We start from the raw sequence: 13,403 nt of genomic DNA on the forward strand, positions 1-13,403 counted from the left end.
GGGATTCGTGTGTAGGGAGGGTAGTCGAATTTCACATGACATGCCACAATAGCCCACTTTGTGAACATCGGGAAAGTTGTGGTTTATTTAACAAAATATAAAAGTCATTTCCTTGTTTGAGAGGCCAATCAAAGCTTGTGTGTCTCTTAATTTATGTGTCCTCCTCTAACCTTCAACTCTTTTGAAATTTAACAACCTACCAGCTGACACCTTTTTAAAAGGTTGGATGCACAAGATGAAAGCAAGGACACAACAGTAACATGACACAGGTGGGGTATGGCCATTCTTACCAGATAAAACAACACACTGTGGCCAGAAGCTGTGTGTGTGTATTTTTTTTCCCAGCTCTTCATGCTAATCACATGCAGATTATTTGCAACTCAATGCAGGCCCCACTTCCTCTGTGGTGAGGAAGAGATATTGAATATTTGTAAATGAGCTTCCTTGTAGCATAGATTAAGCTGCCACAGTGGTCAGCTAGTCATAAGTGTTTTTTATTCTGCAGCTGATCAGGGTCCATGTTGGATCTTTAGTAGCTAAAGTAAATAAAGTAAGAAAAAATGTGTCTGGCATTTCAGTTTGGATTGCCTTCTTATTAATGCATGGTGTGCATATTGCCCTTATGATAATGATTATTTTGAAATATAAATGCAGTTCTCAAATGACTGTAGAATGACATCTTTTAAAAAGTTATATTTTAATAGTTGAAATACTGAGTATTTGCGCTCCCTATAACCTGGGTTATGTCAGCAACATATTAATGATTTATAAACCACTTGAAATACGTCTGAAGTTATATAATGAATCCCTTTAAGAAAACAATATAGAGCAGGTAGAGTGGACTATTGCCTGATTTTAGAATGAAGTAATCTGCAGTGCTTGAACTTAGGAGAACATCTTTGTTTGCCCACTGGGTTTCTTGGGAAGCCATTGCAATCATCTGAAAAGGCACTTTATTGATCCAGAGAAAGCAAGAGAGACAGACTGAAAGAAAGCTGTTAATAGAGTGTCAGAGTGAGGCAGGAAAATATTTACAGCGGGAGTCATTTATTTAAAGAGCTGCTTCACTTTTTCCTCACCTCTGCCTCTTTTAGGGGTTTTTGGTCCACTATTTGATAAAATCTCTGGAATATAGAAGTGAATTTGCATGACTGTAGGGCTGATGTACACTGTTCCAAAAAATAGTAATGTCAAATGATTTTACTGTGTATTTTACAGATGTGTACTGTTTTTCTAGAATAGCATTACATTTACATAAGTAGACTGTGATCTGACACGTCAAATGTAAAATAACATAACATCACTGTAAATGTAATAAAACACAATTTACTTGTTTGTTAAATATATTTTGTTGTACATATGCATATTTAGATCGTAAAAATACATCCAGAAATGTCTCCCATCATGCCTTGGGGCATGTGCTGCTGTTTAGATGTTCTTGTTTTATTGTTTATGGTTACGTTACTTTTAACTGTTATCTTGAATGTTGTGTTTACGCCGTGGTGCAGCGTCACTGACAGTTGTTGTTTTGTAGAGAGAGTGCTGTACCATGAGTGACTTCTGTTGTGCTGTTGTTGAACCTTGAGGCACATTGTAGCACCGGCAAGTGTACTAGCTTGGGGTTAAATAACAAGCTCAATCTCTCTCTGTGAGCTTCTTTGTTAAGATTTCTCTGCATGCCACAATGTAAAACATTGCACGGACACGCTGTGCTAATTATATATTTTGAAAAAGAAATGTAGAGGTAGGAATTGCAATTAATATAAATAACATGACGCTAAGCATCGGCCAATGAATGTGAACTAACAACAAGGTCGCGGGTATGGCTGCGACCGTAGGAAAAAACCCTAATATGAAGGTATTTTACTGTGCATTTTACAGTAATGTTCTGTTCTTCTAGAATATCATTAAAGTTACGTAAATAGACTTTGACTTCACATTTTGAATGTAAATTAACGTTAAATCACTGTAATGTAATACAACATAATTGTCATGATTATTAAATGTATCTGTCTGTACATATGCATATTTAGATTGTTAAAATACATTCACAAATGTATCATGATTTCACAAATATCTGTCCGTTATTTGAAAGATTGAACTGTTGAATTCAAATGTAATGCTATGGAAAAGTATATAACATGATCCCTATAAGCTTGTGTTACATCACATAAGTATTATTATCGTTGCTAGTTAGGCCGTTCGTGGCTCAAGAGTTGGCAGTTCGCCTTGTGATCAGAAGATTGCCGGTTCGCGCCCCGGCTCGGACACTCTCCGTCGTTGTGTCCGTGGTCAAGACTCTTCACCTACTGCCTACTAGTGATAGCCAAAGGGGCCGATGGTGCGATATGGCAGCCTCGCCTCTGTCAGTCTGTCCCAGGGCATGCAATCAATTATTACGTAAACCAACTGTTAACTGTATATTTCTGTACATTTACTTATTATGATTCATATTTCCACATTCAGTGACCTTGTAGGTAATTTCATTGTTTGATCGCGTAAAAATGTTCCTAATTTAATGTCTAAAAGCACTTGGAAAAGGCAGAATCCCATGTCAAATTAGCGCAACAAACTCTATTTTCATTACTGAGAATAACCGTATTTTTATGGGACAGTTATTTTGTATTTTGGTGCCCCAGCTGCCAGAATATTACCGTTGTTTTAGGATGTTTTTTTTAACAGTGTAGAGTTTAACTTGAAAGGGAGTTTTTCCTCCCCACTTTTGCCAAGTGTTTGCTCCTGGGGGATCATCTGATTGTTGGGGGTTTCTTTCTAATATTGCAATGACTGAGTTTTAGCCTAAGATAAAAACACACGACAGAACAATATCACTTTTGTGAGTGTGAGCAAACATTTGACTTGGCAGACTTCTATGCGATCCTATTTTCCTACATGGCACATGTAGGTCAAACATAGCAAGTAAGAAAACGTGAAAATTCCTTTATTAACATAAGTAAGCAGATTAAAGTTAACTCAGCTCAAGCTCTGGGGTTTCCATCCCAACATGGAACAGACGTGACCGCTGCTGTCCTGAAACATTGGTGTGGAAGGATGCATCTCATAGTGGCTGGGCAGAGATATTCTTTTCACATGAGGGCCTGAAAGAAACCAGGAGGTCGGATGTTGCTGTTGATGATGATGTTTCCTGAAAATGACTGAAGGCAACTGAAAGCTTGCCAGCAGTTGTTATGCACACATACAGTGATGCCACTCTAACAGTGACACCAAGATATAATGTGTTATACAGAGATGGTGACATCATTTTTTGTTGAAATCCTACTGAAAGCATTTACACACATAGTTTTAAAATAAACAAATATTTAGCAAATGGGATATGAATTGTAGATTTATGTTTGTCTAGCTCTTAACACTCACTGAGACAATTAGTGCATTTAATAGCCACCCAGTCACCACATGCTTACATCCTAATTATGATTTGGCAATGTTATAAAAAGTAGGAAGGAAAATAAGCGATTACTTGAGTAGTTTTCTGCTAAGATTTGAAAACTTTTTTCCTCCCACAAACAGCTGTACATACTGTAGCTAATATCTACTTTTTGCTTGAATTTTACCGCATTAGATACATTTTGACTTTGATTTTTTGAGTCAAAATTCCCTGTGGGTATGTTTGTATTTAAGGCCCTGACTGCATCATTTTGCTGAGCTTGCGTCTAAATGTTGCTGGAGCTTGGAAAGTAACTTATTGCCACCTACTGGTACAAAACTGACATGGCCCCCCAGAGAGAAAAGAGGAAACTGACAGCATGCGAACAGCAAGGCTTCTTGGCTCAGTGAATGCACGTGATCATACGCAATTCATTATACTGAAAATATACCGACAACTCACTACAGTCCGTACTCTCCAGACAGTATAAGTACCGTATCCTTTTAAAGCAAATAAGGAATCTGTATCGCACTTCTATGTTTTCTGAAGCAGCTGGGATGCTATCAGATTGATTTAAACATTTTCCCTTGATTAATATTCTTCTTAGATATTGGAAAACACTTGAATTTCAAGAGAACTCCTCTCACTCTGTGAAATATCGACTGCTAACTTGAAATTTTCTATTTAAAAACAGAGAAGGCAGTAGGATGTGAATAAGAGGTAATATAGAGGGCAATAACTGACTTAAAGTAAGCCAAGAGCCACACACTGAGCAACTAACTTTAAAAAATAGCTCAGTTAAAATCCATACACTTGGTAGATGTAATAAACTGTAGTGCAGAAAGTCTTAAAACACACAGAAACACACACACACACACACAAAACCTTTCTTTTAAGGTAGATGTTTTTTCTACTACAACTGCTATGGCTTTCTGATTTATTCCTTTTGTGACTGTTTTACTGATCTAAACTATAATACCACTGGAGTGCACACCTACATCACTAAACAAACATTTTAAGGTAATATATGATAATATATTGTAAGGTAATATATGGGATACTTTAAGTTATTTTCTGTTGTTTTGTGCTTGTGTGACTGTATCTAACATATAAGTATGAATTTAAACTGTCATGAAACTTTCTCATTTAGCCTAAAAAGAAAAACTGGGGCCATCCTATCCTATGTTATATCTGCAAATCTGCAGCTCAAATTTATCCACTGGATGAATGGATTCTTGTTCATCACAGAAAAGTTTGTTTACACGTATCAGTAAAGACCACTTTGTTTCAATCAAGTTAAATCGCAGTACAGACTTATTGCAGTCATTTGGCCAGAGATTCATTTACATAACGTTGCCTTTTATTGATTCAGTGAGAGGTTGTTTAGTTTTCCTTTCAGGGTGTCGGATGTCAGATAAAGGTTATCTGTAGGCAGGCACTTTGCCTTTATGTGGCCTAAAAGGTCACCAGAAAGGTTTACCCTCATTTTTTCAGCACTTACCAACTTGTAAATCAAGCTAATGTGCTCTGCAACTCAAAAGTCAATCAAAGCTGGAGACTATACTCGTAATGCACAAGTTAGTTTATTGTATGCTCAGTTTTTATCAGTTATTTTTTTGTTTTTATAATAATACTAATAAAACACGAGAGTCTGCACGCAGGAAACATGGAAGCATCTTCATTTTCAAACTTCTTCCACTTATGCGATGCATGAGAGCTAAAGACATCACTGATATATGTCTTAAATCTCTTCATTGTGTCACCCCTTTTCAAGTTTTGATCCTTTTTTTCCCTCTGGTACACCAGATGCTGCCGTTCCCTGTTTTTCCATATTGTTTTGACTTTTAACTGGCTTTTTTTTGTGGCTGTATCCTTTCATTTCCTGCTTGTCCAACCATTCCTTCCACTGGTTGTCCATCATCAAAGCCTCTCTTCCACTATCATCCTTACTCTCATGGCTGAATTCACTGGAAATGAAGCTTTGCGTAGTGCAGAAGTGATTAGCGGCGCTGTCCCAGATAGGAGTGACATCTGAGGAAGAGCTCTGATTTTTCTGTTGCTTGCATGTACCTGAGTCTGGCTTCCCTTGTACATCTTTGGAGATGTTTCTGTTTTCTGTTGAGTCAGTGTCACTGGAATCACTGGTCAATGAAATCTTTAAGGATTCCTCTTTCAGGCTTTTTCTCAATATGAACATGCTGTTTGTGTCATTGTGTTTCAGAAAAGGCTAATGTTTTTGGTATCTCCCCATCTTCGTAGTCTTCGTCAGTGTTTTCGAATCCTCCCGCCATTTCCCTTTGCCACCTCGACGCCAACCTCAGGTCCGAGCCCAGCTTGCTGCAGCACAATGGTGTCTTGTCTGTTTCTTCCAACAATAGTTCTCTCAGCTGTTCCTGAAGCTCAGCTGCCATCTCCTCTCTCAGGGCCTGATTCATGAGAGAAAACTCTCTACGCAGTTCTGCAGTTTGCTTCTCCACTTGTCTTTTTACCATCGTGCTGATCCACGTCATGCAGAACCTCCTGTCAGCTGCTGATGGATTTCTCCTAACGACCAGTAATGAAAACAAAAAGTCGATGACTAAAAACAGAGATTCAATGCTACATTTTTGAATTGGTTATATAAAGTAATTATTTAGCTCTTTCTTGCAAATATGATTTTGGCTGAAAAAAGATACAAAAAAAAAAGTACCTGAGTTTAGAGAAACTGAAGCGTGTGTTTCTTGAAGATTTTGCCATCCCAAATTCTGTGAGGGAAAACAAGTGAGGGCTTTATTTGTTGGCATTGAATGCCAATGCCATTATTTTTATTCTACACCAAACTGTAGAATACTAGCGATGCATAAATATTTCCATTGAATAAAGCTTAACTTACACTTACCTCTGCAGTTGACCTTTCTTCAGAAATATCTATTTTTCTTTTGTATACATTTGAAATTGACAGATCTTAGAAACGTGTTCTCTAGCATTTTTGGCAGTTGTCACGAACCTAGAAAAATAACAATAAAAATAACAAATGTCCTTTGTTAAAGCGCAGGCTGTTCTATTATACGTATAATTTTATCTTCAAAAATAATACTAATACATAATATTAATCTATTAATTAATACTGGTGTTTTACTTTTTCTTTGGTTAAATATATAGTTTCTTTGTTTCTTATTGAAATCAGGACAATAACAGCATAGATCTAACTCTGGACTACAATGTCTAGACTTAATATGATAGGGATTGTCCATTTCTGCCAGTCTTTTGTCACTATGGGACAAATTGTGTAAATTGTTTCCCATTAGCGACCAGCCTGCCGTTCTATGCTGTGCCAGAATCTCCAGCACCAACAGGTGGCTGCTATTTCTAAGTCATGATTATGACCACAGCCCACAGTTACTAAAAAAAGGCTTTCAGTACCACAGCAATACTTTTCATCTCATTTTACTCTTTGTTCCCTGACCCTTTGATCAAGCTCTACTTTGCCATCTCATTAGTCTGTATATGTATACACTATATCACAGATGTTAAGGACTGTTGCTTATTTGTAAATTTGTATAAAAAAGAAGCATGACAGTTGCAGGCCCTGAGTGTGAGACACTGGCATCCACAATAGTGCCAATTCAGTGTCCTCACATTAGCGTGCCGCATGCCATTTATGAGCTTAGAGCATTCTTGTACCCATTTATATACACAACTGCTGCTGACACGCTGACTGAGGGGCAGCACAAATACCCTGGCACACATCTTCAAATAGTCGCACACAGATCCGCTCTGATGAACTTTTGTGAGCTGTGCTGCTGTGGGAGACTTTAGACCGTTTGCTCGTTCTTTCATCCATGAGCTCCACAAAATCAGGGGTGAGTTCAGTGCATTAATGCAATACTAGGACTCCTCTATCGTTTATTTTTAGCTTGTCCAGATGAAGGGCTGATGAGTTTTGTGCCATTGTGAGTTGCAAGAGTTGTTTTTGGTCCTAGAGTATTGGTGAAACTTGCCCTCAACGAGGTCTTCACACGAAAAGTGCTCGAGGGTATGGTTACAATTTTGTTTTTTTGTAAGAGCGATGTCCGCAACTTAAAGGAATTTTGTAGTTTGACATTTCGCTAAATACAATCTGTGGTTCACTGGTTTCAAATTACACACCTGAGAGCCTCTAACTGAGGTTCATGTGGATGGATGTTTATTATTGATCAGCTTTGCCCTAATATCATGACTCAGCATGAATGAAGCATCCATCGCCACTCAGCTTAGTGATCTTTATCCTTGCGTATAAGTCGCACATCCTTACAAAGATGGACGCATCAAGATGGGTTGGCGTCGGCCTTCAATATACCGTACAGCATAAACCGAGCTCTTTTGTGTGTGTTCACTCAACAGATGATGCTGTTTATGCGCAGAATCTAATGCTGTTGGGTTCTGCCTTATAATATAGACAGGCTGCAAAAAGAAAACAGCATACGATCAGGCCAAGTTCATCCATAGAAGTGAATTCATATGGAAATAAATGAAAGGTTTCCCGATGAAAGTGCAGAATACACACACAAACATTTATATTCGATAGAAAAGAAATTCATCAAAAAAAAAACACCCCATAGTGTATGAATCAGTGCAGTGACAAGATAGATGTACTTGGCAGAAATCTCTGTGATAATTTACTGTGTGTAGATGCAGAGAGTGAGAGAGGAAGTCTTTTTGTTTTTTTCCTAACAGTGCTACTGAAGTGTCAATCACAGTGTGTAAATTGGGAATGTTACTTTCCAGCCATCAGCCATCTGTTCATCTCCTTCTTTCTGCCTTTTTTATCTGCTTGAAATCTCTCCTGATGATCAAACTCATCTGCAAACCAATACATTAGCAGGACACACCATTAGTTTAAAGGAGGAAATTTACCCGGCATATCTATCTATGAACCCACAAAATCTTAATTTATCTCATATTTTGGGATTGCTTTCACGCTGACTACACTGACTATACTAACAGACAGTGATAGTGTAGCCTTCTGTGAAGTCACTGCAGAGCCAGTGTAAACTGCATTTTGGATAAATAATGTCCTGACCCTGGCGCATGGACAGTTTTCATCAGGAATGTTCATGAATAAGCATTTTTTTATTAATTGAACGAGAATTCCTAAGTATTATAAGAAAGCTTTCTAAGGGGCCAGTTACTGGTTATAATAGAACCATGTGGCTGTATGAGTGTGCATGTGGGTGTTGTTACAATGAAGGAGGATGAATCACTGGCTGAAACTTGCAAGGTTTGCTACTACAGTACCTCAGGTCTGGAGTGTGGGCTTCTTTCCAGGTCTGGAGTGTGGGCTGCTGTGATGACACACTGTGTGGGGGAACAATCCCAGGTTGTACGAGGAATAGCCCGTCCCATCCCCCCCAAAATTAAAATAGCTTTTGCGCTATATCCTGCATTTCCTGCTATATATCTGTTTGCATGTATTTGTGGTTAATGCGTGGGCTTGAGCTGCATCACAATGTGATATACAGTTATTACATCAGGAAATCCCCCAAGTATGTTCCATAATACTGGAAAGAAACTGGGAATATTTTGGGTGTGCTATTTCCAGGACATGAAAGGATTTTTTTTTTAATCACAGTGGGGAACGCAGGCAACTGAGAACATTTACAACCGAAAGGGGAAAAATACGGTCTTCATAGTAGAAGAAAATGTCTTTTCTAGGCTGCTAGCTATATACCCACTGAACCACTAGATGACAATTTGATAATATTTGATAATATTTGTTTAGTTATGTTTAGTTCGTGTTTTATTTTCGTGCGGTTTAGTTGCTCACGTCAGTGCTTTATGTGAAAGGGTTATATAGAATAGAATAGAATTCAACTTTATTGTCATTGCACATGCACAGGTAAAGGGCAACGAAATGCAGTTTGCATCCATCAAGAAGTGCTTTAGTGATATAGATATATTACAATATATATTAGCAATAATATAGATATGTAAGTATATTACAGAAATGGGTCTATTATGGTATGTTATAATGTACACGGTATGAAGTATGTTGTGAATATGCTATAACTATAAGTATGTAGGCTGTAGTGAGTACAAGCTATGTACAGGATATGGACAGGATATAAATATGAAAAACTGAATATGAAATAAATAACTTGAAATAAATATGCCAGCTATAGTAACAGTAGCTCATGGATGGGTGGTGTGGCGGGGTCTGCGATGGTGCTGCAGGTGAGATGGACGCACCTGCGCGGCATCTGCTATCACGCCAACTTAAAAGGCTTTGCTCAGTCTGAGTTGTGGTTGTTGTTGGTGATGTGTGCGGCCGGCAGTGGTAGAGCTGTGGCCGTTCGTGTATGTTTAACAGCAACTGTGAAATAAAGCATGCTGAAGAGCATTGAAATGTCCTGGTCTGCTGCGCCCCCCCATCCTGGGTTTTGGCACCACTGTAAGTGACCACGGCAGATCCAACGACATGAACATGCTTTGCAGGATCGTTTATTCACACACTGTTTATACGGTTGCTGTTACAACACGCAGCTGCAGCTCTTCCGCTGGCAGCTCAACATACCAACAACAACACTCAAGACAGGACCCATTACAGCTTTTGAGCTGGCTCGATTGTAGATGCTGCGCAGGTGCGTCCATCTCACCTGCAGTGGCATCGCAAGCCCCGCCCCGCCACAGGTGGATAAATTAAGAGAAGCCTCAGATTAAATACATACATTGAACATAAGGAAAAGGCATTTCACCCACACACCAGTGCTTTTCAGCATGTGGCCTGTACAGTCTTACCTGGATGTACAAAGCTCAGTCACGATGTATCTGCAGAAACTAGAAATCACCCAAAGGGAACAGAATGTTTCAGAGTGAAACATGAACAAAGAGTTCAGCAAGACATAAAATCTATTATTTGCCATGAAATTCCTTCATGGACTACCTCAATTAAATTTAGGATTCTTTTTGGAAATCTGTGAAAAATAAATTTCCATTACTTCCATTTGTATTGTGAACTGGTACAGACAGTCCCTAAAGTCACAGACAGATTCAAAATTGCAGACAGCTCAGCTGCTCGCACCATTTAACTTTTTTTAAAAGTTGTTTTTAAAGGTTCACTATGTAACGTTCAACAAAATGTTTGTTAGCGATGACACCGGAGGCCTTTATGTGAATTTTAGCATGTTGCCTCACGCTGCTGCCTGTGAACCATCAGGCAACTGCATAAAAACACATGGAAACAATGAGGGACAGTATTGCTGAGATAGTTTTGATAATATAGAGAAAGAAAATGCAAGATTACCTTTTGAGTTTGGGAGGAGACTTTGTTTTTCAAAGTCATTCTGTAGTTTGTATCATGTAATGCCAAGCCAACTTCACTGCTCTTTGTTCTGCCTTCTTTTGCTTCTAATGTCAAGGTTTATTTAATGTGTCGGATTGTGTGTGTAATACTGCATGAGAGGAATATGCGACAGTGACTGAATGATGCAAGTATAGCTTAGATTTTTAGGAAGAGATGAAGAAAGGAATTGTAATTATAAGCTATTTTATATTACATGATAGAATCAATTGAGCTAAGTACAGTGTTAGGTTCTGTGTCCACAGGCAGTGTATGAAACCAAATTCATTTTCAGGTCTTCTTGAATACTGATCACATTTATTGACAGCCAGGAGCAGTTTCTTCTCAGCCATTGTTGACAATGCTGAGGATGGGCATCCCACCACTTCTTGATTTTGATTGTTGGACTGGTGCCCCCCATGACCCAAACCCAGATAAGTGGTAGAAGATTGATGGATGAAAGCTTTTCATTAATGGAGTCTTTGCACCAAGGATTCTGAGCACGTCAGAGCTAAGCTTTACATGAATTTTACAAAACAAATGAAAACACATTGCCTGTTCAAACACATGATTTTAGCATTAAAACGGGCATCTCTAATCAAAATATGCTAAATTTGTAAGTTCAGAAAACATATCTATTTTATGGCAGTTTTATTTTAATGGTGAGAGAGACAGAATATCAACCAAACATAAAAAAAAAAAGATATTACATATTTGTTATGAATTGATTTATGTGTCGTTGAGTGAAATAAGTATTTGATCCCCTACAGCTTTTTCCAGCACAGCAATGACCCAAAAAATACCAAAGGGGCAATAAAGGAATACTTAAAGAAGAAGCACGTCATGGAGTGGCCTAAACAGTCTCCAGACCTCAATCCTGTAGAAAGTCTGTGGAAGAAGCTGAAGCTTTGAGTTGCCAAGTGGCAACCAAGAAACCTAAACCATTTACTGAGTTTCTGTAAAGAGGAGTGGGCCAAAAGAGTACAAACCTGGCGATCAACCACAAGAAACATCTCACTGCTCTGCTTGCCAACACAGATTTCTCCCACAAGTACTAAGTCATGTTTTGCTTGGGGATCAAATACTATTCATAACATGTGTTTTTTTTATTCTGGATTTTTGAGATGATATTCTGTCTCGCTCCATTAAAATGAACTTACCATAAAAATTAGAGACTGTTCATTTATTTGCAAACTTACAAATTCAGCAGAGGATCAAATAATTATTTCCCCCACTGTACATAAGCTGAATTAATCAGACTATTTGAAAAATGCATTATAATGTTGACTAAATTAAACAATTTTGCCAAGAGCAAAGAGCTTTCATTATATTACACTGTATTTTTAATTGTAACTCTAACACTAATGTTTTAGTGCCTAAACATGTGACACAGTATTGTGTATTTATTGTGTGTATATAATCAGTAACACAATTTCAAATGATGTGATTTCATTAGAGTAGGAAATAAAGCGATTTAACCACTTATCCCTTGGGCGGGAATATATCGTGCCCGGCCAGGCTCCCAGTGTGATAACCTCCTTTGTTGGCAGCCTCAGGGGCTACTCAACTTAGCTTGCTAGACTATGCCCTTTGTAAGGTTACTGCCCTTCCTGTGTCGTGACTTAAATCTCTCTCTCTCTTTCTCCCAACCTGATTTTCATATGCTGGATTTCCCCCTTGGATTTAATTTTGTTTTGAAACCTTTGCCTTATGTCCTTGTTCTGTTACCTTCATTTGCATTTTTTTTCTGCTTCTACCCTCAAGCAGCCTGTTTTATTATTTCTACTTTGTTTCTCTTTCTATCATCTTGCTCTGTATTGGTACTGAAGATATTTTTTTACTAATTAAATCTGTTTTTTTAGCATCACTAATAATATCTGTCTCCTGGGCTTATGTCATCACATCTATTGCAAGCTAATTACTCCTCCTGGATGTAATGAACCCTAACCCAAGTTTATGATCTCATCATAAGTTCACTGTCGTGTTTTGCTACTTTCCTCTGTAGCAACATTTTTGATTCACCCATCAGTTGTTTGTTCTGTATATACATAAAAAAATGCTCATCATAGTTTCTTAATGTGATGTAATGACAGCTCAAAAAGTTATCAAGGCGCCGTTAAGGAAACCAGCTAGTGGGAGGGATATACCGTGCCATAAATCTTTTTTTTTTAAGTCACTCTTGAAAACCCACCTATTTACTTTGGCCTTTAACACCACGTGAGATGTTGGTTTTTATATTTATATTTATTTTATTTTAGTTGTTTTTAGGTGACTCGATGCTGTTTTATCTTGTTTTTTTAACATAGGGCTGTTTTAATTTTAATTTTAATTTTATGTCTTATGTGATTTATTTATTTAATTTGCTGTTTAACTTACTTTCTGTACAGCACTTTGTTCCTGTGCTGGGTATTTTAAAGTGCTTTATAAATAAAATTGGATTGGATTGGATTGGATAAATCTATATTAGTTGTGATTATTTTAATTTTTTTAATTTGGAAACAGACCACCTTATATCCATCAATCCCAGGAAAAGGTACAGCTGTATGACTGACTGCATAGATTTACACTAGCACTGTGGAAATCAGTGTCAGGTGAGAAAAGTTGTTTTTTGTGTGCCATAGTTGAAATCTGTACAATTAAAAACAAATAAGTGTCATAGATAATAACTTTTGAAGGGACTTTGATGAAGATGTACACATGCAGCATGACAGCATGGTCTCA

General features: G+C 37.8%; 1 protein-coding gene and 1 long non-coding RNA gene across 6 annotated transcripts in view; one reads left to right on the forward strand and one right to left on the reverse strand.

Moving 5' to 3' along the window:
• mctp1a (multiple C2 domains, transmembrane 1a) overlaps positions 1 to 13,403 on the forward strand; it is a 128,467-nt gene that overhangs the window by 6,844 nt on the left and 108,220 nt on the right. The window contains exon 1 of one of the 5 annotated variants that reach the window (XM_042221265.1): positions 6,228 to 7,227. The exons of the other annotated variants lie outside the window; for them this stretch is intronic. Within the exon in view, the coding sequence (XP_042077199.1) occupies positions 7,207 to 7,227 (21 nt within the window). The 5' untranslated portion in view covers positions 6,228 to 7,206. Of the gene's footprint in view, positions 1 to 6,227; positions 7,228 to 13,403 lie in introns of those variants that run through there. 5 annotated transcript variants of the gene reach the window in all.
• On the reverse strand, positions 4,942 to 6,290 carry LOC102312710. The gene is made up of 3 exons (XR_315843.2): positions 6,264 to 6,290; positions 6,075 to 6,129; positions 4,942 to 5,929 (listed from the first exon to the last, which is right to left on the reverse strand). It is a non-coding gene; the product is annotated as an uncharacterized LOC102312710 (long non-coding RNA).

This window comes from Haplochromis burtoni, unplaced genomic scaffold (genome assembly GCF_018398535.1).
Source record: "Haplochromis burtoni strain Fernald_Lab_line unplaced genomic scaffold, NCSU_Asbu1 Contig_63, whole genome shotgun sequence".
In the NCBI taxonomy this organism is placed as follows: domain Eukaryota; kingdom Metazoa; phylum Chordata; class Actinopteri; order Cichliformes; family Cichlidae; genus Haplochromis; species Haplochromis burtoni.